General features: G+C 44.1%; 1 protein-coding gene across 5 annotated transcripts in view; it reads right to left on the bottom strand.

Annotated features, from left to right (window-relative positions):
• The window catches only part of SHQ1 (SHQ1, H/ACA ribonucleoprotein assembly factor), a 155,139-nt gene that overhangs the window by 67,956 nt on the left and 59,737 nt on the right, over nucleotides 1-27,446 (bottom strand). For all 5 annotated transcript variants that reach the window (XR_007921540.2, XM_051851471.2, XM_002713187.5 and 2 more), the window contains one exon: nucleotides 18,525-18,645. Coding sequence is in view for 4 of the 5 variants with exons in the window: in XM_051851471.2 (XP_051707431.2) it covers nucleotides 18,525-18,645 (121 nt within the window). In the remaining variant the exon portion in view is untranslated. The remainder of the gene's footprint in view (nucleotides 1-18,524; nucleotides 18,646-27,446) is intronic.

The following is a 27,446-nucleotide window of genomic DNA, read 5'->3' as shown; positions in this document are numbered from 1 at the left end:
AAGAATAATACCAAAGAATTCCCAAAGCAAATATCAGACAAAGCCTGTTGTTGATGCCCAGAAATACTTAGTGCCATCTGCACTCAGAAGTGAGGCTTCTTTCTCCTCTTAGAATAAACAACTGAACCTGGTTGGGGAAACACTCCATCGGGCAAAGCCTCAGTTTCCAGCAGTTGGGTTTCCAAGTCATCAAGCGCTTTCAAGCAACTGGCGGAGACAGACGAAAGTCCCTGAACTCCAACTCCAGTTACCTAGAGAGGTGATGTCTCGGCTCAGACTCTGAGAATAGATGCCTGTGCTTCTTCTTGGAAATAGAATGCTGTTCCACAAGGCAGTGGCCTGCAAGGTTCTGCTCAGGTACTCCCTCACTAAAAGATGTACAGACCATACTCATCAGACACCAGTTCTGCATCAGTCCATACATAAACTATTAGTGAAGTTTAATTTCTTGCTTAAAAAACCAAATAGAAGGTATAGGTTTTTCTCCTATGCTCCCAAAAGTCTGTTTTATGTGTTCCCTCGCCTTAAGGGCACCTCACTTAGGAAGCCACAACAGATAATCTAGAGAATAAATGCATAATTTGAAATTAGTTTTATCTCTAGGAAAAGAAGACAAACGCAAAAGAGAAAACATGATCCGCCTCATGGAAGTACTAACTTATTTTGAGCTTAACAAAAACTCCAAGCTCCTATGTGAAAAGGTAACAGAAATGTTGTAACAGCTAACATTTTCTTTAGTTCAAGCCTTCCAAAAGAACACATCAAATGAAAACATCTAAAATTGATCAGAAATCTGCTGATATCCATCAAAATACAACTTATCAAATTATCTCAACATTTGAGAATCTCTATTTTTTGAAATGAAAATGATTTTCTGAAATTGTGAATAAAGAATAATCAAGAATAAAATGATCTAAAATAAATTATCATAGAAATTATTTAAAATCGGGAAATATACCTCAAAGAGGTCTTTTCCCAATATCCTCTGCTTCATAGCTCTATTTGTTATGTTCCCAGCTTCTATTTATTCAAGAAAGTAGTCAGGGCAGGAAATGGGACAAGTCAAATGATCACAATCAATCTCATCACCTTCGCAACATGCTGGGAATGTAATTAATCCTCTATTTATTTAGGGGACTTCACACCCCTTACATGAAGGCGGCAACTCCCTGCTGGCTTCAGTTGAGATAATTATGTTATAACAAGGATTGGGTTTCAATCATAATAGGCAGAAGAAAAAGGAAATTGTACTTGAAGTTGTCAGTTTTTTAAAAAAGCTTTCTGTGACTCCATTCAAAGGACACTCTTGACAAAGCTCTCCTTAAATAGAGCGCTTTCTAAGTGCGATAACCACACACCCGCCACATTAATCAATGTAAGCCTCGCGCCGACTAAGATGAGAAGACAATCCCAGTGCAGAGCAAATTCTGCGTGAAGCTGACAACATTGGTTTACAAAACCTGCCTAAATCAATCACCACCAGAACTCACTTGATACTGCGTGTTTCCTCCAAAGAGCTTCAAGGTACAAACATACACAAGAACACGAGGTGAAGGAAAACACCGTTTACTTGCTCTCTGAAAGGGCTGGCCCCTGCAAGCCAAAGCCAAGGGCCGAGAAGGCTGGAGCCAAGTATCAGGGATTGCATGAGAAAGCAGAGTCAAGTCTATCAGAGCCATGGACCACAGCACACAATGGGCTTGATGCCCACACTAGACTTGGCAGGCAGGGGCACTTTCCGTGCCTATTCACCTCTGAAAATGCTTATTTTTCTTTACAGAAATTCACATTTTCTCCTCTAATTGCCTCTTTCTTATAAACCTTCTGTCTTTATCATACATCACAATCATGATGCCCCCAGCACACAAATAAAAATGAAAAACTGTTCCTAAATGTCTAAAATTCCTCAAATATGCTAAATTTAACTTTTTGTAGATTCATGATGGTTAGAATGCTTGTATGTTGCAAGCTCCTCGAATATTGGAAAATCTCAGCACTTCACTACCTTTCAGCAGCATTGTAAGATCTTAGATAATCAAAATGTCCAAGAAACTGACCATTACTAATTTGAGTTCCAGTTCTTAGTAAAAACAAACAAAATGTGGTCACCTGGAATAGAAAAGGAACATTAGGTAAAATCTAAACCTTAGTTAATAGTAATGCATCAGTACCAACTCACTAATTGTGACAAGCATACCATCCATCCCAGGGGAAGATACTGATAATAGAAACAGGGGCATGGTGTAACTGGGGACTCTGTACTATCATCACAAGTTTTCTGTAAGTCTAAAACTATTCTAAAGCAAAAAATTTACCTGAAAAAGCAAGTAGTATAGAAATTACAAATAAAAAAGAAACAAACAGAACAAAGAAAAAGAACAAGAAAATACAACAAGATGCTAACATTCAGATACATCATTCTTTTGTCAGTTTTCTCAATACACTTAGTTACAGGGAGCACTGGCCTCTTGACAAAGGGTTATTTTATTCTTAAATCTGTAGGAACATTTGTAATCCTATGATTTATTGGCACATTTCTTGTAAGAGAAGTCTAATGAAGAGCAACAGTCCCCAGTGGGCTCTGCTGAACGACCGGTGATAAGGCAAAGAACCATTAAGTAAATCCGCTCTCTATGAAACCACACTGAACGGACGCAAGTGAGTGGATATTGGCATGTACTAATCTTTTCTTGTGGAGATAAAACCCACTTCCACCCAGGATGAATTTGTGGATTTAATTAAAAATAAACAGTCAAACCAAAGAGCAACTTGACATGCCAGAATAAGCACCTCACTAAGAACAATTTCAATTCAAGGGAGGTTTAACGTGCTTAAAATTACGCACAATTGTTTCCTGAAATTCCTACATGCTAATCACCAACACCTAATGTAACACTTAATGTCCTACCGTTTGTCAGAGAAGTAATTCCCCAGACAACAATAAAACCACTGACAGTTCTAGTCTGATTATCACTTCGCATGCTTGAAGTTAACAGATTCCCAAAATTGCCTTCAAAACTGTGGATTTATTATGAACACCATGACATGGGTTCTGGGAGATGCCATGGCTCTTCCCCAGCTATGGCTCAAAATGCTGCCGGGGAATTATAGCAATATCTTTATGAGGTGGCTACAGACCCACCCACCCCCAACCAACACACACACTCAGCTCTGAGAAATGCCACTCCTGACAAGGCGGGCCCTGGGCCTAAGTGTGTACTACCTTAGGGAGCACCACTTCACCCTACCATGAGGAAGGCAACTGGACCAGGAAAGACACCGACTGACACCAGGCCAATCACGTTCCTCCTCCCCTGGAATGATAGACAGGGACCTCTGGTTCATCTCTGCCAGTAAGGACCTGTAGGCTCAGAGCTGTGGAGAAACCACCCTCCTGCATGTGCATGGAGAGGAGAGTGCAGGGACTGGCAGGAAGCAGCCCCGTGACAGAGAGCCAGGAGACTGCCTCACTCCCCACAGCCTGCGCTCCCCAGATCCAGCCACACTCCCAAGAGCATGGCTTCTAGAAGATGACCTGCAGCCTCCTGAGAAAGGTTGCTACTCTCCCTGAGAAAGTCCACGGAGTTTCTCTTGTGTGCCCAACTGACTCTGAGAGAGATTGACAGCCTCCAGCATAGAGGAGAGGAACGAGGATTTCTTATTTGGCCCTGTTACTAAAACATCCACCTACAGGGTAACAGAAGATTCTCTTATTCAAAAATAACGGGATACTACTAGGATAAAGTCTGATCCAAACACAAATAGCCTCACATCCACTGCTGCTCTTGCACAACCACAGTGCCAATCAGGAAATCTGTTCACATGTTGCACGCACATTTTCCTTGTCTATTCCTCTGTATGGTGTTATTTTTCCAGCCTGGAATGCATCCACGCCTGATCATCATTATGTTCGCATGGGAGCACAACATCGTGCAACCAGAGAGCATTTTTTACACTGTGCTATTAATTCATATTCCTGCTTTGTCAAAACTCTTCTCTATACAGCTTTCCTAGCAGTGATTCAAATGTGCCTGGCCCCTCTTTGTGGATGGTTCTTAGAGGCCTCAACTCTGCATGCCCAAAACCCAACTCAACTTCTCTCTCAGACTACAACAATACTGGCCAGGTCAAAACCAGGATGGCACCTTCTACTCCTCTTCTCTCCCTCCCCTACTCAGTGGACCACTAAGTATGTCCTACCTGCCTCTCAAGTCTGACCACTGGTCTTCCCCCCTCACTGCCCTGGCTCAGGCTGACTGCCTTCTGACTGGATTAGCAGGCCTCCTGACTAGCAAATCAGTCTCTGAGCTATGCCCCATCCCAATTCCTTCCTCACAACAGGACCTCACCACATCACTTACACTGCATGCGCTCCACAGCCCAAAGCTCTTCAGTTGTCCCACGTTCTCCCAGGACAAAATCCAAACTTCTCTAGGTAGTGAAGGCTCTGCGTGAACTTTTCTGGCCTCATCTCTCTCCTTGGGACTCCTGGGCTCTGACCCACCCATTCTGAGCCCTTAGGGCCACATTCTTTTGTGTCACTGTCTGAGCTTCTCATCTCCACTTCCCTACCAGCACCCAACCAACTCTCAGGCATCTTTCTGCTCTCAGCTTAAACCATTCCTTTGGAAGGTTTTTCCTCCTAGCTGATTCCCCAGCCCTGAGCAGTCCCATGTGGCTGCTATCAGATTCTGTTTACATCTGTTTCCCGCACTGGAAGACTGGCCTTTAGACAGCACGGTCCAGTACTTCTCTCCTATCTGGCACACAGTGGGACTCAAACACTACTGGTTGAAAAAATACAATGTTCCAGTACTGATGTTGACTTCTGCCTGTCTGTGAGCTGGCTCCCTTGATGTCACAGATTAACCAGGAACAAGAGAACCTAAATGAAGAGATGCCTTATCCACTACCAAAGAACATACACAGAAGAAGCAGCTCATACAATTTAAAGCAATATGCTGAAATAGCTCAAGTTTGCTCAGAGGAAACTGAATCCAGGATTTATCAAATGAGAAGAACTATTTAGGGATCAAGATGTTTGCATCTACAAGCTTTCCACATTAGTGTCCAAAGGGTCACAAAATAAGTTTTTTTTTTGTTTTGTTTTGTTTTTGGACAGGCAGAGTGGACAGTGAGAGAGAGAGACAGAGAGAAAAGTCTTCCATTTTTGCCGTTGGTTCACCCTCCAATGGCCGCCGCGGCTGGCGCACCGCGCTGATCCGATGGCAGGAGCCAGGTACTTATCCTGGTCTCCCATGGGGTGCAGGGCCCAAGCACTTGGGCCATCCTCCACTGCACTCCTGGCCACAGCAGAGAGCTGGCCTGGAAGAGGGGCAACTGGGACAGAATCCGGTGCCCCAACCGGGACTAGAACCCGGTGTGCCAGCGCCCCAAGGCAGAGGATTAGCCTAGTGAGCTGCGGCGCTGGCCAATAAGTTTTCATTTAGCAAGAGAAGTATGCTAAAAAGTAGCACAAAACTAAATAACAAAAAATGATTACAATGTGGTGGAATAGGGAAGGAGCTTACTGCTCTAGTCTAGGGGAAGATAGTTTAAAAAAAAAAAAAGTAGAGAGAGTACAATCTCAGGGAAGAGTTAGGGAGAAAACAGCAGAGGAAAGTCCACACAAATTAGAGGGTCACTGTGGATCTACGTGGAGGGTGTGGAGGCAAACAATTCAGGACCCCAGCATCCGAGAGCCTCAGTACCAGCTTTGGAGAATGAGGTGAGAGCAGGCTGCAGCAGCACAAGCCACTGGCGATAAAGCTGCGGGAAAAGCCTGGCCTGAGTCCAGCTTGCAGCCCAGTGGAGGACGGTGTACTTTCCAAACTAGAGGGAAAAGGGGCGGGGTGGGGGGGCACATTTCTCTCTCTGATCACCCAGCCCTGACATCCTGTAACTAGCTGAGAGGGCGGGCACCATTTTGGACATACATAACAGCTGCACCAGCTTGTGTCCATGCACCCAGCAACCAGCTGAGAGGAGACGCCTGAGTCTGGCTGGGAAAACTAACAGGGGGCTGGGTGCTCATTTCTGTGGGAGCCTTGTGTGCTGCGACAGATAGTAAAACACTGTGGCTGTGTGGGAGGGCGCAGGATGTGGCTGGGTCTCTGAGCAGACACTATGGGTAGCTAGCTCTACAAGCTCAGGGCTTCCTGACTGTCTAGTGACAGTCATTGCTGTGGGAACCATGCTCACACCAAGGACTGCATAGATCTTCTGAGTGGTTCTTGTGGCAGCATGGATGAATATTGTACCCACTGGGGTTAGTGCCCAGGCACTGGTCTCCTTGGAGGAGAAGAGGTGAGCATGACACTAAGCCAATAGAGCTGATCAAACCCTCTCTGATTAAAAAAAAGAGAGATTTAACGCCCAACTTGGGTGTCACCTCGGACACTCCCCTCACCCTGGAGCACTTAACAGAGCTCCCAGGCCACACCCAGGACACACCTCTGGGTATTCAATGAAAGAGACGCAACTCCACTAAGCCACAGAGGCGTATCCCAAGGATAAAAGCCATCCCAGGGAGAAATTAAAAACAACAACAACAACAAAGTATCTCTACAAATACCTAAAAATAAACACTGCAATTCAACAAACAAAAATAAGGAAGACAACATGACACCCCTGAAGAAACACAACACTTTAATACTAGAATGTGAAGATAAGGAGATTGAAGAAATGCTGGAAACAGTTAAAAAAAAAAAAAAACTGATTGTAGAAGTAATCAGGGCCGGCACTGCGGCTCACTAGGCTAATCCTCCACCTTGCGGCGCTGGCACACCGGGTTCTAGTCCCGGTCGGGGCACTGGATTCTGTCCCAGTTGCCCCTCTTCCAGGCCAGCTCTCTGCTGTGGCCCAGGAGTGCAGTGGAGGATGGCTTGGGCTCTGTACCCCATGGGAGACCAGGAGAAGTACCTGGCTCCTGCCATCGGATCAGCGCGGTGCGCCGGCCGCAGCGAGCCAGCCATGGCGGCCATTGGAGGGTGAACCAACACCTGTCTCTCTCTCTCTCACTGTCCACTCTGCCTGTCAAAAAAATAAAAAATAAAAATAAAAATAAAAATAGAAGTAATCAGAAGGAAATCCACGAAGTACAGAGGTCCATACATGACATGAATGAAAATTTTTCCCATGAAATTGAGATTTTTATAGAGAAATCAAAATGAAATATTAGAAACAAATAATTCAATAGATTAAATAAAAAATGCCATGGAAAGCCTTAACAACAGACAAAATATTATCCAAGTTAGATGACAAATCTCTGGAAATTTTACAGTAGAGCTAAAAAAAAAAAGAAGAAGAAATAAGAAAACTAGGGGCCTGCACTGTGGTGTAGCAGGTAAAGCCACCCCCTGAAGTGCTGGCATCCCATATGGGCGCCAGCTCAAGTCCTGGCTGCTTCACTTCCAATCCAGCTCTCTGCTATGGCCTGGGAAAACAGTACAAGATGGCACAAGTCCTTGGGCTCCTGCATCCCCATGGGGGACCTGGAAGAAGCTCCTGGCTTCGAATCAGCGCAGCTCTGGCCGTTGCAGCCATCTGGGGAGTGAACTATGGATGAAAGACCTCTCTCTCTCTCTCTGCCTCTCCTTCCCTCTCTGTGTAACTCTGATTTTCAAGTAAATAATAAATAAATCCTAAAAAAAAAAAAAAAAAAGAAAACTAAAAACAATGTTGGAGATTTATGGGATACTATCAAATGACCCAATATACGGATTTTAGGAGTTCCTGAAGGCTTAGAAAGACAGAATGGATTAGAAGACATTTTTAGTGAAATAATTACACAAAACTTCCCTAATTTGGAGAAAGAAAGGGACATCCAGGTACAGGAAACACACAGAACTCCTAATAGACATGACCAGAAAAGATCTTCATAGAACATGGCAGTCAAACTCTCCACAGTAAAACATAAAGAAGAGGTTCTAAAATGTGCACGAGAGAAATGCCAGATTACTTTCAGAGGATCTCCAAGTAGACTCACAGTGGACTTCTCATCAGAAACCCTATAGATAGGAGAGAATTCCAAGTCTTAGGAGAAAAAAAAGTCAACCCAGAATACTGTACCCTGCAAAGTTCTCATTTATGAATGAAGGTGAAACAAAGACCTTTCAAAACAAAAAGAAATTGAAAGAATTTGTCACCACTCATCCAGCCTTACAAAAGATGCTTAAGGATGTGCAGCACAAAAACACAGAAACAGGGTTATCACTATGATGAAGGCAGAAAATCTCCCAGTGAAAGTACAAAGGAAATCCAAAATAAACAATAGGAAAATTTATGGAAAAATGGCAGAGCCAAGTCATTATTTATCAATAGTCACCTTGAATGTAAATGGCCTTAACTATCTAGTTAAAAGATACAGACTGGCTGAATGAATTAAAAAATAAATCCTATCTATTTGCTGCCTACAAGAAACACATCGCACCAACAAAGATAAGTGCAGACTGAAAGTGAAAGGATGGAAAAAGACATTCCATGCAAAGCCAAGACACAGTGGCAAAAACAACCTAAAAGAAAGATCTTGGTGAACAAGAATCCAGTGGAAGGAACGGGCCATCAAGGAGGGAGGCGCCTTTCTCTGAAGGGAGGAAGGAATCTCCACTATGATGTGGCCTTGACTAAACAAGTTCAGAGTTGGTGAACTCAAGGGGCTTCCATAGCCTAGATAGCTCATGGCAAGAGCCTCGGGTGATTGCTGACGTCATAAATAAGAGTGCCAACTGTTAAATCAACAACGGGAGTCACTGGGCACATGCTCCCCACGTAGGATCTCTGTCCTTAATGTGTTTTACTATGAGAGTTAAGGATAACACTACTAGTCCAACAATACCCTATACCTTGTGCGGTTGTGTGAGTGCAGTGTGTTGAAATCTTTGCTTAGTATACTAAGTTGATCTTCTGTATATGAAGGTAATTGAAAATGAAACTCGATGAAGGGTAGGATGGGAGAGGGAGTGGGAGAGGGGAGGGTTGCGGGAGGGAGGGAGGTTGGGGGGGAAAGCCACAATAACACAAAAGTTGCACTTTGTAAATTTACATTTATTAAATTAAAAAAATTTTAAAAAATTAAAAAGGCATTCCATGCAAACAAAACACAAAAAAGAGCTGGTATAGCCATCCTAATATCCAACAAGATATATTTTAACACAAAACTGTTAAAAGAGACAAAAAAAGAGCATTACGTAATGATTAAAGGATCAATTCAACAGGAAGATGTTACTATAATAAACATATATGGTCCTAATTACAGGGCACCTGTCTATATAAAAGAAATGCTAATGGATCTCAAGGGAGACATAGACTCCAATACAATAGTAATGGGGGACTTCAACACCCTACTCTCAGCAATGGACAGATCACTAGACAGAAAATCCGCAGGAAACAGCAGAGTTAATGGACACTATAGACTAAATGGACCTAATGGATATCTACAGAACTCTTCATCCTACAGTTGCAGACTACACAATCTTATCACCAGTACATGGAATTTCTCTAGGACAGACTACATGCTAGGCCATAAAGCAAGTCTCAGCAAATTAAAAAAAATTGAAATTATACCATGCATGGCCGGCACCTAGGCTCACTTGTCTAATCCTCCACCTGTGGCGCCGGCACCCAGGGTTCTAGTCCCGGTCGGGGTGCTGGATTCTGTCCCGGTTGCCCCTCTTCCAGGCCAGCTCTCTGCTGTGGCCCGGGAGTGCAGTGGAGGATGGCCCAAGTGCCTGGGCCCTGCACCCGTATGGGAGACCAGGAGGAAGCACCTGGCTCCTGGCTTCAGATCAGCACAGCGCAACAGCCGCAGCATGCTGGCTGTAGCGGCCATTTGGGGGGTGTGGACTGGGAAAGCAGTAGGAGATGGCCCAAGTCCTTGGGCCCCTGCACTCGTGTGGGAGACCTGGAAGAAGCTCCTGGCTCCTGGCTTCCTGGCTTCGGACTGACGCAGCTCTGACAGTTGCAGACATCTGGAGAGTGAACCAGCAGATGGAGGACCTTTCTCTCTCTCTCTGCCTCTGCTTCTCTCTCTGTAACTCTGACTTTCAAATAAATAAATAAATCTTAAAAAAAAAATCCTGTCATTTACAAGAAAATGGGTACAACTGGAAAATATCATACTTAGTGAAATAAGCCAGTCCGAAAAGGACAAATACCACATGTTCTCCCTGGTCTGTGGTAACTAATAGAGCATCTGAAAGGTAATCTATAGAAATGAGACACTCTGAAACATGATGACTTTGAATAGCCCTTGTCTCAACTGTTGAGGAAGTTTTTTTTTTCATCATACTATTTTTTGAACTCTTTACTTAATACAGAGTTAATCTTATGTGTATAAAGTTAATTGAAAATAGAGCTTAGGAAAAAATAGTAATGGGAATAGGAGGGAGGAGGGAGAAGGGTGAGAGTGTGGGTTGGAGGGTGGATAGGGTAGGAAGAATCACTATGTGCTTTTTTTTTTTTTTTATTTGACAGGTAGAGTTACAGACAGGGAGAGAGAGAGAGAGAGACAGAGAGGAAGGTCTTCCTTTCGTTGGTTCACCCCTCAAATGGCCACTACGGCTGGAGCTAAGCCGATCCGAAGCCAGGAGCCAGGTTCTTCTTCCTGATCTCCCATGCAGGTGCAGGTGCCCAAGCACTTGGGCCATCCCTCCACTGCCTTCCTGGGCCACAGCAGGGAGCTGGACTGGAGGAGGAGAAACCGGGACTAGAACCCGGCACCCATATGGGATGCGGGTGCCGCAAGCAGAGTTAGATTAACCAAGTGAGCCATGGTGCCGGCCCAGAATCACTAGGTTCTTAAAGTTGTATTTATGACACGTATTAAGTTGTATACCTTAAATAAAAAGTTTCTGGGTAAAACAAAAAGCTAAACACCAAGAGTATTAGAATTAAGAATCAATTTAAGGCATACAGGTTCAGCATTTCAAAACATTTTTTTCTTTTTCCACACAACAACTCACCTTTTTTTTTTTTTTTTTTTTTTTTTTTTTTTTTTTTTGACAGGCAGAGTGGACAGTGAGAAAGAGAGAGAGACAGAGAGAAAGGTCTTCCTTTTGCCGTTGGTTCACCCTCCAATGGCCGCCACGGCCGGCGCACCGTGCTGATCCGATGGCAGGAGCCAGGTACTTATCCTGGTCTCCCATGGGGTGCAAGACCAAAGCCATCCTCCACTGCACTCCCTGGCCACAGCAGAACTGGCCTGGAAGAGGGGCAACCGGGACAGAATCCGGTGCCCCAACCGGGACTAGAACCCGGTGTGCCGGCGCTGCAAGACGGAGGATTAGCCTATTGAACCACGGCGCTGGCCAACAACTCACCTTAAAAAATTATCTTGGAGAAAAAAAGAGGTGATTTAATTCTTTAATGACAAGCTCAGATCTGTATTGAAGATAGCCTGGATCTTTTTTTTTTTTTTTTCATTTAAAAAAAAGTTTTTTTTTCATGAAGCAAAAACAATACCCTGCATGATCCTTTGTCATTTCAAAACACACCATCTATTAAAACTATACCGTTTGAAAATCAAATTTTCTCCAGTGAAATAAAAGGACATATGTTCCTTTCATAATGAAGAGTAAATTATTCTTAAAACTATACTTAATGGATATTATAAGGGGAAATGATTTATAGAGCACTATTACAGTATGAAACAGGTTATAAAATGACATGTATAGTGTTATTTCCACTGGTTTAAAAAAGCACTGGGAAATAACTAGAGGAAGTATTAAAATACTAACAACAAGTGCATTAGATGAAGCAATGAAGTGACTTGCAAAGGTCACAAGGACAGTGAGAGGCAGAGCTGAAACACATTCCAGTTCATTCTTTTTCATACCAGCTGAATTTTCAGACAGTCAGAACTATCATACCAATGATAGCAACCCACCAGGGAGGAATCAGAGAGAAGAAAATCTACACTGAAAGTAGCTAAAATTTTCAATAAAAATGAGTCAATTTTTACTAAATGGGGAGAGGGAGAGGGACAGGGAGAGGAAGAAAGAGAGAGAGAAAGAGAGAGCAAGAATGAGCTCCCCTAAACTGGTTCATTTCCCAAATGTCTGCAATGGCTGGAACTGGGCTGGAACCAAAGCCAAGTCGCCCACATGAGTGTCAGGACCCCACTTACATGAGCCATCACTGCTGCCTCTTGGGGTCTGCATTAACAGGATCCTAAAGAGCCAGGAATCAAATCCAGGTGCTCCAATATGGGGGATGGGCTAAACACTTACTTCCAAATTCATATTTTTTAAGAAATGAAAATGTACTCATTTACTTGCTTCTAATAGGTACTTATCAAATTCATCTAAAGCTTGCTATGCTCACAAGGAGCTGTGATGGGCCCTTGACAGGTCCATTCACGTGGACTGACCCCAAGCTTGCAGAGGGGAAGGAGATCCGCACCGAGTACTGTAGACAGTATGTGAGCTCTCAACAAGTGCATGAGAAAGACAACTGACCAATTCCTTTTCCTATAGGAAGAGCTCTCTTAAGGTTTTTTTTTTTTTCTCCTTTTTCGATAACCCGTGGGTCAAGACATCTGACTGTGCAGGCGGCCTACCTGGACAAATATAAAATCCAGAACCAGAAGACCTGACACTGTCGCATACCCAACTTTTCTAAGCCATAACCTCCAGCAAATCACTTCCTCAGGCTGCCACTCCGAACATCTGCAGCTAGGTACCCCACCCCTTGAAACTTACAATAAAGCTTTAGTGAATGGCGGCAGGAAGTACTCTTTTTCAGAAAAATAATCTGCAGAGTCTATAACTCAGAATAAGAATCCAGGAGCTTCAGTTATGATAGTCGTTGGTCTAACTTCGTTAGTTCAATGACTTTGCTGGGATGAGCATGTGGCAGAGTTAAGATGCCACATGTGGAGAGCCTGGGCCGAGTCCTAGCTACTCCGCCTCTGAATCACCTCTTGGCTAATCCACACTCTGGAAGGCAGCGGACGGTGGTGCAAGTTGGGGCCCTTCCACTCCCATGGGAGACCTTGACTAAGTTCTCGGCTCTTGTCTCAGCCTGTCCCCTCCTGTCTGTTAAAGGTATTTGGGAAGTTAATCTAACAGATGGAAGATCTCTGTCTCTGCCTTTCAAATAAAATGAAAAATAAATAAATAAATAAAATTTTAAAGACTGACTCTGCTACCCATATTCCAGTAAGTTTTTACCAAAGTGAAACTCTGGCTGTAGGAATGGAACAATGGTCTTTGTGCTGTTCAGACTTTAGCGCAGGTTTGTTACTTCAAATAAAAATTTACAGTCTTGGGCTGGCGCCATGGCTCAATAGGCTAATCCTCCGCCTTGCGGCGCCAGCACACTAGGTTCTAGTCCAGGTTGGGGTGCCGGATTCTGTCCCAGTTGCCCCTCTTCCAGGCCAGCTCTCTGCTGTGGCCCGGGAAGGCAGGGGAGGATGGCCCAAGTGCTTGGGCCCTGCACCCGCATGGGAGACCAAGAGAAGCACCTGGCTCCTGGCTTCAGATCAGTACAGTGCGCCTGCCGCAGCGCGCCGGCCAGGGCGGCCATTGGAGGGTGAACCAATGGCAAAGGAAGACCTTTCTCTCTGTCTCTCTCTCTCACTGTCCACTCTGCCTGTCAAAAAAAAAAAAAAAAAAAAATTTACAATCTCTATTACTACCATCAAAAACATCAAGTATAGGCCGGCGCCGTGGCTCAATAAGCTAATCCTCCGCCTTGCGGTGCCGGCACACCGGGTTCTAGTCCCGGTCGGGGCACCGGATTCTGTCCTGGTTGCCCCTCTTCCAGGCCAGCTCTCTGCTGTGGCCCGGGAGTGCAGTGGAGGATGGCCCAAGTACTTGGGCCCTGCACCCCATGGGAGACCAGGAGAAGCACCTGGCTCCTGGCTTCAGATCAGCGCAGTGCACTGGCTGCAGCGTGCCGGCCACGGCGGCCATTGGAGGGTGAACCAACGGCAAAGGAAGACCTTTCTCTCTGTCTCTCCCTCTCTCACTGTCCACTCTGCCTGTCAAAAAAAAAAAAAAAATCAAGTATAGACTAAAGAAAATACAGAACCATTAATAATATACAAATAATGATGGATTTCACTAATAAACTATATGGATGAGAAATAAGGCAACAACCTATGAGAACCATGAACATTCACCAAAGTGTAACAGAGCCGAGAAAGGTCACAGTGGAAGTGACACTGCAGAGCTCAGTCACGCCGTGCTTGTGAAACAAAGGGAGAAACTGGGAATTTTCACAGACATTGGGTAAATGAACAAATGTTTCATTTCAAAGAAGTAGAAAAAATAGCCAGGCTAGAATTGACCTGTAGAGTGAAAATACTGCTGCCTCCTTAGGGAGAGGAGAGTGACGTTCAAATTGGTAAGATTGAAAACATTTCACAGAGTAATCTCAAGAGTTTCTACTAGTTCCTCTCTCTCATCTCACTCCCCAGGACATTGTCCCTTTAAAAAAAATTACTATTACAACAATTACTAAGAACCTAGGAATTCTGCTTTATTTCCCACAACTTAAAACCAAGAAAAAAAAATTTTAAGAAGGAAAAACGTCTGATAATCCCCACATCAACTTGAGAGCCTCTATCCTTCCACTTTAATGAAATACAATCTTTGCGCTAGTTAATAGGAATGTCAGAAACAGACAAACAGGTACTCATGGAAATGAGATCCTGGCGAAAACCTCAATACTCATTAAATCCTTTAAAGAGCAAAAACAAAACCCACACGGAAAGACTATTTCAATTTAATTTTATTATGAAAATGAAAGTAACAACAGGAAATGGCAGCAGGGTATTGGGTAAACTCAATTAGCAGGGGGATCAAATGAAGTGATGACATGCCATTATGACCTCAGGGGTTAAAGACTCAATTTTCCATCTGGTGAAACCCAGATTCCCAACACAAATGCTGACACCACCTGCTGTACCTTATTAGGCATTATTCTGAGCAGTCCCTAAGCTTTTTCCATACAACAGGTACAGCCTCAATTTTTGTTTTTCCCTATTGCATGCTGCAATATAATTGCTTCCCAGGGACAAAAATAAAAAATAAATTCTATGTAATGTCTCATTCAAAATAGGGATTAAAAGCATTCATCTACCAACCATAAGAATAGTAAAAATATCACAATTATTATTCTTCTAAGTCACAATTAATACTATGCTGTCATTTTCTACAGCTCCTAGGAGTTATTCCAACCAGGAGCTCCCTTTATGTTCTCTATTAATAGCCTCCTGCCACGGAAATGGATAATTTGGCCATGTCTGATACAAATCTACAGAACTCCTTCCGAAATAAGAATTCATTGTATTTTTAAATTTACTACTTCATCTACTACAATTCCTTGATTGAGACAACGGAAAATGGCTTTTGAACATTTTTACACACCAGGTTCTGGAGCCCACTTGTGAGTGTTCAGCCTCTTTGGTTCATGTTACCAAGAATCATGCTGTTAGCCTCTGAAAGTGCTATTTTTCATACTTTGAAATATGAACTTTGTAAGCTAACTAACAAATGCCAGTTATTTGGATTAGGTTTGAATCCTATGATGTGTGCACAATCAAATGTGAACACATATGTAGGCAAACAGCAGATACAGATTCATATACCCAGTCTGACAGTGAGAGAGAGAGAGGCAGAGAGAAAGGTCTTCCTTTGCCGTTGGTTCACCCTCCAATGGCCGCTGTGGCCGGTGCACTGTGGCCGGCGCACTGCACTGATCCAATGGCAGGAGCCAGGTACTTATCCTGGTCTCCCATGGGGTGCAGCGCCCAAGCACCTGGGCCATCCTCCACTGCACTCCCAGGCCACAGCAGAGAGCTGGCCTGGAAGAGGGGCAACCGGTACAGAATCCAGTGCCCCGACCAGGACTAGAACCTGGTGTGCCGGCGCTGCTAGGTGGAGGATTAGCCTAGTGAGCCGCGGCGCCGGCCCATATACCCAGTCTTAGGACACCATATTGGACACTCAATGTGAAATAAAATGAATATTCACAACTGTCTCCTTTTTTTGCTTTTTAATTAATTTTATTTGAAAGGCAGAGCAATGGGCCAGGGGTTGAGGAACAGGATCTTCCATCTGCTGGTTCGCTCCCCAAATGGCCACACCAGTCAGGGTTGGGCCAGGACGAAGCCAGAAGCCAGAAACTCCATCCTGAGCTCCCATGTGGGTGGAAGGGGTCCGGGTACTTGGGTCATCTGCTGCTGCCTTCCAGGTGCAGAAGCACGCAGCCAGGTAGGAAGCAGAACAGCCAGGACTTGAACTGGCACTCCAATAAGGGATGTTGGTGCCACAAGTTAACCTGCTGTACCATAATGCTGGCCCCATGATTGTTACAATATTTATTCTGTTTATTACTAACACTATTTTTTTCTAATAAAATAAGTTTTTTGTCTTCTCTAAGTAAATTAACCAAACTCCTCATGTTAATCCAGTTCTTTTTTTTTTTTTTAAGATTTATTTTATTTATTTGAAAGAGTTACAGAGAGAGGTAGAGAAAGAGAGAGAGGTCTTCCATCCACTGGTTCACTCTCCAGATGCCTGCAACGGCTGGAGCTGCGCCGATCCGAAGCCAGGAGCCAGGAGCTTCCTCCGGGTCTCCCATGTGGGTGCAGGGGCCCAAGGACTTGGGCCATCTTCTACTGCTTTCCCAGGCCATAGCAGAGAGTTGGCTCAGAAGAGGAGCAACCGGGACTAGACCCAGCACCCATGTGTGATACCAGCGCCTCAGTCCAGGGCTTTAACCTGCTGCACCACAGTGCCAGACCCTCCAGTTACTTCTTAACTGTTTGGGAGCTACCTAGGTTTTTCTCTCATTAAAATTTATACACAGGACCTGGGTTGTAGTGTGGCTGGTAAAGCCACCACTTGTGACACCAGCATCCCACACGGGCGCCAGTTCACGTCTTGGCTGCTCCACTTCCAATCCAACTCCCTGCAAATGGCCTGGGAAAGCAGCAGAAAATGACCCAAGTGCTTGGGCCCCTGAACCCATGTGGGAGACCCGGAAGAATCTTCTGGTCATGGTCTTTGGACTGGGCTAGCCCTGGCTATAGTGGCCATCTGGAGAGTGAACCACTAGATGGAGGAGATCTCTCTCTGTAACTCTTTCAAATAAATAAATAAATATTTAAATAAAATAACATTTATTCCTAAAGTGGGCATGTGGCACAATAGTTAAGCTGCCAGCTGCGATGCTGGCATCCCATTATCAGAGTGCCTGGTTCAACTATTCCACTTCCAATCCAGCTTTTTACCAATGCACATCCTTGAAGGCAGCATATAATGGTTTAAGTACTTGGGTACCTGTCACCCACAGGGAGACCTGGACTGAGTAACTGGCTCCTGGCTAGGGCCCAACCCAGCCCTGGCTACTGCAGGCATTTGGGGAGTGAACTAATAGATTGAAGATCTCTCTCTGCTATCAAATAGAATGAAAATAAATAACATTTTTTAAAAAGATTTATTTTTATTTATTTGAAAGTGAGAGTTACAGAGAGAAAGAGAGAGAGAGAGAGATCTTCCATTCACTGGTTCACTCCCCAAATGGCCCCAACAACCCAGGCTGGGACAGGCCGAGGCCAGAAGCCAGGAGCTTCATTTGGGTCTCCAATGTGAGTGCAGGAGTTCAAGCACTTGAACTTTTTGCTGCTTCCCCAGGCACATTAGCAGGGAGCTTGATTGAAAGTGGAGCAGCAGGGACTCAAATACGAACCATACAGGATGCTGGCTTGACCTGTTATGCCACAATGCTAGCTCCATAAATAAAAATTTTAAAAACTTATTCCCAGGGCTGGTGCTGTGGAACAGCAGGTTAAAACCCTGGCTTGCAGAGCCAGCATCCCATAAGGGCATCAGTTCAAGTCTCAGCTCCACTTCCAGTCCAGCTTCCTGCTAATGAGCCTAGAAAAGCAGTGGAGGATGGCCCAAGTCCTTGGGCCCCTGCACCTACGTGGGTGACCTGGAGAAGTCCCTGGCTTCAGACTGGCTCAGCTCTGACCATTTAAGCCATTTGGGAAGCGAACAAGTGGATAGAAGACCTCCCCTCCCCCCACCTGCAACTCTTTCAAATAAATAAAATGAATCTTTAAAAAAAAGTATTCCCTGGCCGGCGTCGCAGCTTAATAGGCTAATCCTCCACCTAGCGGCGCCAGCACACCGGGTTCTAGTCCCGGTCGGGGCACCGGATTCTGTCCCAGTTGCCCCTCTTCCAGGCCAGCTCTCTGCTGTGGCCAGGGAGTGCAGTGGAGGATGGCCCAAGTACTTGGGCCCTGCACCCCATGGGAGACCAGGATAAATACCTGGCTCCTGCCATCGGATCAGCGCGGTGCACCGGCCGCAGCGGCCATTGGAGGATGAACCAACGGCAAAAGGAAGACCTTTCTCTCTGTCTCTCTCTCTCTCACTGTCCACTCTGCCTGTCAAAAAAATTAAAAAAAAAAAAAAAAAGTATTCTCTAGGTTATTGCATTTTCTTCCTCCTAGGTGAGTAGGTTTCCAGCAATACGAGCACCTAAAACTTTTTAAGTGAGTTAAGACTTACTTGGCTTTCTGAATCCACACACAGTAGTCTGAGATGTAGAGATCATTTAGAATGTAAGCTGGGTCATTTTCCCGAAAAATTTTGTGAATATCCAGAAGACACTTTAAAATGGCACTTTTACCTAAAGGAAGGTAAAAAAATATATATATAATGAGCCATAAGAAAGAAGCATGTGATTTTTTTTAACTGTGAAATTCAGCTATAGAAAGGTAGTATGTTTAAAGCAACTCAAGAGTTTTAATCATTTCTTTAAATGTTTGAAATACAAGTTTACTGAATAAAAAGATATCAATCCTATTAAGTTAAGCTCCTTATTTCTTTAAGAATTATGAATAATCTTTATATTCTACTGATACAGCTGATTAATTGCAGTTACCATTAAAATTGTGGTTACCACAAAAGTGCTATGAAACACAACTAGATGAATTAAACAATGGGCAGAAGTTTTCCCAAACTAAATGAATATTTAAATGCATCATAATTTTAATTAAATAATGTTCTAATTCACATTTTCAAAATAACATGGAAAATTATATTTTAATTTTTGAACGTACTTTTATGTCAACATCTTTTGTCAAAGGATTGCCTAGTTACTAACAATTTTTTTCACTATTAAAAAAAAAACTGAAAAGACTGATAACCAAAATAGCATAGCACTACCTCAGAAATAAGCTAACAAAAATTTCTTATAAAAACACCTTCAGGTCTTAAAGTCTTGTCTAGGGGCTGGCCCTGTGGCATAGAAGGTTAAGACTCCACCTACAGTGCCGGCATTTCCTTTGGGCATGGGTTCCAGTTCCAGCTGCTCCTCTTCTGATCCCACTCTCTGCTGTGGCCTGGGAAAGCAGTGGAAGAAGCCCAAGTCCTTGGGCCCCTGCACCAACATAGGAGACTCAGAGAAGCTCTTGGCTCTGGCCTGGCCATTTCCAGCCACTGCAGCCATTTGGGGGAAGATCTCTCTCTTTCTCTCTCTCTCTCTCTCTCTCTCTTTTTTTTTTTTTTTTTTTTTTTTTTTTTTTTTTTTTTTGACAGGCAGAGTGGACAGTGAGAGAGAGAGAGACAGAGAAAGGTCTACCTTTGCCATTGGGTCACCCTCCAATGGCTGCCACGGCCGGCGCACTGCGCTGATTTGAAGCCAGGAGCCAGGTGCTTCTCCTGGTCTCCCATGCGGGTGCAGGGCCCAAGGACTTGGGCCATCCTCCACTTCACTCCCAGGCCACAGCAGAGAGCTGGCCTGGAAGAGGGGCAACCGGGACAGAATCCGGCGCCCCGACCGGGACTAGAACCCGGGGTGCCGGGGCCGCAGGTGGAGGATTAGCCTAGTGAGCCGCGGGGCCAGACTCTCTCTTTATCTCTTTCAAAAAAAAAAAAAAAGTGTTGTCCAACCCAATTACTTCCCCTGGTTGTTAAATGAACCTAATTTTTTTTTTTAAAAGAGTTACTCGGCTGGCGCCGCAGCTCACTAGGCTAATCCTCCACCTGCAGTGCCAGCATCCCGGGTTCTAGTCCTGGTCAGGGCGCTGGATTCTGTCCTGGTTGCTCCTCTTCCAGTCCAGTTCTCTGCTGTGGCCCAGGAGTGCAGTGGAGGATGGCCCAGGTCCTTGGGCCCTGCACCCACATGGGAGACCAGGAAGAAGCACCTGGCTCCTGGCTTGGGATCGGTACAGCGCGCCAGCTGGCGTAGTGGCCATTTGGGGAGTGAACCAACGGAAAAAGGAAGACTTTTCTCTCTGTCTCTCTCTCTCTGTCTAACTCTGCCCGTCAAAAAAATAAAATAAAATAAAAGATTTATTCATTTATTTGAAAGGCAGAGACAGAGACAGAGACAGAGAGAAATCTTCCTTCTACTGTTTCACTCCCCAGATGGCTGCAACAGATAGAGCTGGGAGCCAGGATCTTCCTCCATGTCTCCTACACAGGTGCAGGGGCCTAGGACTTGGGCATCTTCTACCTCCTTCCCAGCCACATCAGCAGAAAGCTGGATCGGAAGTGAAGCATCCAGGACTTGAACTGACGCCCATGTGGGATACTGGCGTCACAGGCAACTGCTTAACCTGCTACAACATGACGCCAGATTAAATGAACCCAAGTTTAATCCAACCAAAGTCACTAAAAGAAATCTTTTACAACTCAATAATTCCTAGATTTTCAAAATCCATGACATTCTCTGAAATGTATTCACTATGAGGCAAACTACAACATCTAGAGTAATACCACTTTCTTTGATCTGTGAAATATCAGCACTTTCAGGCTACCAGTTTTCAATCTTCTGTACCGTTCTAAAACACGAAAATACGATTCTGTATGCTGATTTCATGAAGATGCTCGTTGTATTTCATTGACATTTCCCATTTACCTTTTAGATCATAAAATAATCACCAGCTAGAGAACACTATCTCAGTGTCTCCAAACTGTTGCCACTGACTTTTCAGCATAAAGAACACTAGAAAATAAGTTCCAGAAGAGCAGGAACTTCGAATTTATTTAGTAGTTATCTCCAATACCTAAAAGAGAACTTAGCAGCAAGAGGTTTTTGATTTAAGCATTTTGAGAATCAGTGAATGACATAGCAACTGCCCACTTTAAATCCATGTGATTTTTTTTTTTTATTCCAGTCTCACACACCAAGTCCTGATGATTGTCCTTGGAAATGCTCCTTGTATCTGCCTTTTCCCCAACACTGCCTGCACAACTATCCGCACTTCTATCCTCAGTATCTGATGCCCATATATTTTCACAACCTTTTGCCCATCTTTCAGATCCCAGACTCTCACCCTTTTAACACACTTGTGTGTGTGTGTGTGATGCGTACACCTTCACGGCTCTCTACCGGACCTGTTTCCAACCCTTTGCTCACTGCTTCTCCTTTCCCTCCTCACTTGACTTAGTTTGCTGGCAAGGTCTAGCTCAAGTGTCTGTCCCTCCAGGAAGCCCAGGGCTGACCTCCGTGGTACTCAGGGCTTTCACTCCACACTGCAAAGGAAAGAAGAGGAAGGCAGCGGGGCTGATTCTTCCCAAACCTCCCCCACCCGCTTCGCAGGAGCAGAGGCTCCAGGATGCAGGATGCTTGCAGTGCCACTGAGTGGAGGGATAGGCTCAAATTCCCATCTTACTGGCTTAGGGCAGCCATTGTGCCATGCTGCCTGCCTCCATGTTCTTTGCCCATTCAGTCTACACCACAACTTTCTCATTATTCAAGAGCTAAGTAGGTAACCAGCACTTGAAAACAGAGGTCATGTCTTTTTGAGGAAAAATGTTAACTCTTTACTTGGCTTCCTCACATGCAGATGGGAAGAATGCCAATGAAAGCTCCACTGCTGGCCTGGTGAAGAGAATTAAGTAATACTTAGAAGCCTTAAAAGTATAAGATATCAAGTTCATTTGGGTAAGCTAAGGCCAGAGCTAGGACTCATTAAAGTGGCCCTGGTTAACTATGTCAAATGCTTAGTGTGGATTCCGCAAACCCCACCGCAGGCCCACTTTACGAAGTAGATAGTGTTGAAGGCCAAGTCTGATGAAAGGAGGAGGAACTATAATCAAAATCCACACATGTATGTTATCCAAGAATCACAGGAGAACTAACTAACCTGTAAGAATGTTCTGAACAGTTTTGATTGCACAGAGAAGCTAAGTGTCACAATGAACGCATGTCACTGGATTCTCTCTCTCTGGGGTGAGAGAGGTATAAAACAGAAGGAGTTAATTTAGTTTTATAACTACTAATTTAGAGTTTTAGAAGTCAATTCTAGATCACCAGAAAAACAAACTACTGGCTTGTAACCTGAATAAGCCTCTCCACAGTGTGGCACACCCAGAACATTGGCTCTCAAGATCCTGGACTGTGCTGACAGAAGCAGGTAAACACAAAATGCAAGATTTGGAGAAAATCACTTGGCTGGAGCAGATGGTTCATTAGGGAAATAGAAAGAGTAAGCAGGTGACTTCGGTAGAAGTCAAACTATATCCAGGAGGGTAACATAACTGCAGTTGGATGGGACTGAGTGAGAAGACCTAAATTCCAGAGGGGGTAGTGGAAATAAAAGCCCCTACTCCAAAGACTTTTAGGAAGATGCCATGGTAGTAAGGTGATACAGGTAATCAGGATCCACAGCAGCCCCTCCCTAAGAAATTATACAGCTGCATTTAGTACACATGCCTAAAGTAAGGCTGCACTCTTGCTTAGGGCCACAGGTAAATCTTCAACTTATCACAAAAGAAGAATAATAAAAGGGTAATAGTTAAAATAAATGCCTAAATAAGAAGAAATGTCAAACAACAAAAAATAAAAAGTGCCATAAAATAAACAACTGGGGCAAGCAACTGGTGCAGTGGGTTACTACCACTTGAGACACCTGTATCCCACGTCAGAGTGCCTGGTTTGAGTCCTGGCTACTCGGCACTTCTGATCCAGATTCTGCTAGAGCACCCAGGAGGCAACAGAGGATAGCCTATGTACTTGGGCTCCTTCCACCCATGTATAAGACCCAGATAGAGTCCTGGCTCCTGCCTAGCCTGGCTCTGGCTGCTGAGGGAATTTGACTAGTCAGACAGCAGATGGAAAATATCTGTCTCCCCCCAGCCCCATCATTCTGCCTTTCAAATCAATCAATCAATCTTTACAAATAAATAGGGACCAGTACTGTGTGTGGTGCATTGAGTTAAGCTGCCACTCGCAATGTCAGCATCTCACATCAGAGTGCCGGTTCAAGTCCTGACTAATCCACTTCCAATTCAACTTCCTGCTAGTGCACCTGAGAAGGCAGTGGAAGATAGCCCAAGTATTTGGGGCCCTACCATCCAAGCAGGAGACCCAGGTGGAGTTCTGGGCTCCTGACTTTGTCCTGGTCTAGCCCTAGCTGCTGTGGTTGTTGGGTCATTAGCGTAGTAAAGCACAGGATGAAAGAGCTCTCTTTCTGTCTCTCTCTCCCTCTCTCTGTCACTCTGTTTTTCAAATAAGTAAATAAATAAATTTTACAAAAAATAGACATAATTAACTATAAAGCCAATGCCTAAAATACTGACACACAAATGTCACATATTTTAATTTATACTGAAAATCATATTTTTAAACAACTGAGAAACAATATTTAGATCATGTAATTTTAAAAGATCACACATCAAGCTGTTTTCAAAGAGGAAGTTACAGACTCTTTTCAAAAGTCATGTTTTAGACACAGACAACACTCAAAGTGTTTTCAGTGCCTACATGTGGCAAACAGGGCAAAAGACAACCAAGCACTGGCAGTCGATGATCTAGAACACTAAGTACATTAAGCCACCCTCCTCCAACAGTATGTACTGTTACCCCAAGGCCATACTTCTCTCTCCCGTTCCAACTAAGTTGCCATAGATGAGTCTGGCATCATATCCAGGAAGCCCATGAAGCATGTGGCTGTTGCTTTGTTTGTTCAATTCATTTCTGAACTGACTGCTCCATCAGGTCCGCAATCACTTATCCAGCAGCTATCAGTAAAGGAAGAAACTGGCCTTTGTCCAGTCTGTCACAGGGCCAGTGGCCAGGAGCTGACAGGGACTCAAAGAACCTGGTTCCTGTGGGGCTTCATCCACTCCTGGGCTTGTCACACATCACACGTGCATTAAAAACCCTGCTAAGGTCTCAACCCAACAGAATTACATCTGTTCAAAGGCACAGAAGAAAGCGACCATTTTCAGGCAGTTTACTGTCCAAAGCAGAAGAAAAGAAGGCCCTTTGCACAGTAACCACGGTAACTACTTCCACTGCAGGAAAGCACTCACACTCTCTCCAGGTGCTAAATACCCTCAAACTCAGGGATTCCCAAGGACAGGCTGTGTTGGATAAGGCAATCGTACCCACGGAACAGGCTCTGGGATCAAGATCTCTTGCTCACTCAGGAAGGCAGGTGAACACTAGTATACTGCTATTAGCAATGACAAGTGACATGAATGCTGTCTGATGACAACATAGAGAAACATAATGACAACATAAAGAAAATCCAGCTGACAGTAACAAACAGGTGGGCAGTGAACAGGATTCAACAGTCTCGGGTTTTCCCTTACACAGATGTTTCTCCGGTTTTCCTTTCAAGGGCAAGTAAACTAAGAACAGTGAGCTTTCTCATTTGGACAGATGTGGTATCTAAGGTTAATACATCTCGAAACAGAAACAAGACTGAGCTGTTCTGAGTTCAACCCAATCAGTCATCTGAAGTCCTCCTATTAGCAGCCCTGGTGTGGCGATAATTGCTCACTGACAGACCAGTTCATGATTGGAAGCACCTAAAAATGGCTCCCCATCTCTAAGATATGACCAGAGTAGTGGAAAGTTTAGCTGGCTAGAAGCCAGGTTAGGAAAAATCTAAGTTGCTAACTCTACACAGGAGAAGCTATTTTTTTTAAACTGTTGGTACATTACAGCGCTAGGTGGCTGTAGTTTTCTGGGTAGTGAGTTCTGCCCTTCAGCGTTTGCAGCTACACAAGACAAGAAGCTTCCCCTCCACAACCTCCCAAAAAAAGAAAGGAAAAAGAGGCAGTTATTTAAAATACCTCAAGGAAAGTACTACTCGGCCTTTTTTTTTTTTTAAAGACTTTTTTTTTTATTTGAAAGGCAGTTACAGAGAGGCAGAGAGAAAGACAGAGACAGCGAGAGATACCTTCCATCTGCTGGTTCACTCCCCAGACGGCTGCAACAGCCAGAGTTGGGCTGATCTGAAGCCAGGAGCCAGGAGCTTCTTCTGGGTCTCCCACATGAGTGCAGGGGTCCAAGCACCTAGACCATCCTCTGCTGACCTCCCAGGCACATTAGCAGGGAGCTGGATCAGAGTGGAGCAGTCAGGACTTAACTGACACCCATATGGGATGATAGCACTGCAGGTGGTGGCTTTACCCACTACACTACAGCTGCAAAACAAACAGGCGAGTGAAGAGGCAACCAACAGAATGGGAAAAAATATTTGCAAACTATGCTACAGATAAAGGATTAATAACCAGAATCTACAAAGAGATCAAGAAACTCCACAAGAACAAAACAAACAACCCACTTGAGAGATGGGCCAAGAACCTCAATAGACATTTTTCAAAAAAGGAAATCCAAATGGCCAACAGGCACATGAAAAAATGTTCAAGATCACTAGCAATCAGGGAAATGCAAATCAAAACCACAATGAGGTTTCACCTCACCCCGGTAAGAATGGCTCACATTCAGAAATCTACCAACAACAGATGCTGGAGAAGATGTGGGGAAAATGGACACTAATCCACTGTTGGTGGGAATGTAAACTGGTTAAGCCACTATGGAAGTCAGCCTGGAGATTCCTCAGAAACCTGAATATAACCCCACCATTCAACCCAGCCATCCCACTCCTTGGAATTTACCCAAAGGAAATTAAATTGGCAAACAAAAAAGCGGTCTGCACCTTAATGTTTATTGCAGCTCAATTCACAATAGCTAAGACCTGGAATCAACCTAAATGCCCATCAACAGTAGACTGCTTTACAAACTACACTACAGCTGCCAGCCCCAGTCTTTTTATATTTATTCATTTTTTTTACCATTACTTAAATCCATTCTACTGTTATCTGTGTCACATTATCACCCCTGCTCCATTTATTTACTTACCTACTTTACATTGTTGTTTACTTATTTTCATTTATTTGAAAGACAGAGAAAGAGAGCAAGAGAGAGAGAGAGATCTTTTATCTGCTGGTTCATTCCCCAGATGCTCACAATAGTTTTGGCTGGACCAGGCCAAAGACAGAAGCTCAGAACTCGATCCGGGTGTCCCACACGTGTGGTAGGGATGGAAGTACTTTTACCATTACCTGCTGCCTCCAAGGATGCACATTATCAGGAAGCTGGAATCAAAACCAGGGCTGGACACAAACCCAGACACTCTGACATGAGATGCAGGCATCTGAAGCAGTGTCTTCACTGCTGTGCCAAATACCCAGTCCCACTGCTTGGTCTTTATACATAAAATTATCTTAAAATAAACATCAACATTATTATAATCTTGAAATAAAAATTTAATAGACACCTGGCTACAATGGTGAGATTTTGTTGAGATCATATTATCAAAAGGTCTATATTGTGAATTATTTTAAGCCTCATTTGTACAGGTCATTTGACCATAAAAAGGGATACAACAGAACAATTGTGTCAAACTAATCAAAATTAAGAAAATCAAAGTGGGATGATTTTACTTCAATAGCAGACCCTGTTAGGAAGAAGAATAAAGCCCTAACAACACAAACAGCTACATTACATTTAGCATTCAGGAAGCTGCTCAGTCTGTGCAATTGTTTTATCCTCAAATTCCTCAGATGCCATTTATGCTCTCTGTGTTTCTGAGCTGTAATAGGAAACACACACTTGAAGCATGCGTTACTATGCTAAGTAAAAACTTACATCCCTTTACCAATTTTTAAAGTATCTCTTCTTAAATTTCAAGTATTATCCATACAGTCACAAGCAAAATTAACACAAAGCACACATGTATTTTGTAAATGTCTCTTTTACCTGGACTGCATAACCTCAATCCAAACCCCAATTTACCTTCCAACTCTCTGGGAACAGAGTTTCAATTCTTCCCTAAAGCTGGGCTGGGTCCCTTCATAATGCCTGGTATAACCTACTACGGTAGTTAGTAGATACCCACTCGCTCTGCACTAGGTACTTTATATATATTATACCTTTAACCCTACAAGTTAGGTTCCTTCCTCTTTGTTTCATAAGAAGGAAACAGGAGCCGGCACTGTGGCGCAGCGGCTTAAAACCCTGGCATGTGGGTGCTGGTTCTAGTCCCGCATGCTCCTCTTCCAATCCAGCTCTCTGCTATGGCCTGGGAAAACAGTGGAAGATGGCCCAAGTCTTTGGGCCCCTGCATCCGCATGGGAGACCCGAAAGAAGCTCCTGGCTCCTGGCTTTGGATCAGCGCAGCTCCG

The sequence above is a fragment of the Oryctolagus cuniculus genome, chromosome 10 (genome assembly GCF_964237555.1).
Source record: "Oryctolagus cuniculus chromosome 10, mOryCun1.1, whole genome shotgun sequence".
NCBI lineage: Eukaryota > Metazoa > Chordata > Mammalia > Lagomorpha > Leporidae > Oryctolagus > Oryctolagus cuniculus.
The sequence above is the reverse complement of the archived record's forward strand: the minus strand, read 5'-3'. Positions and strand labels throughout refer to the sequence as shown.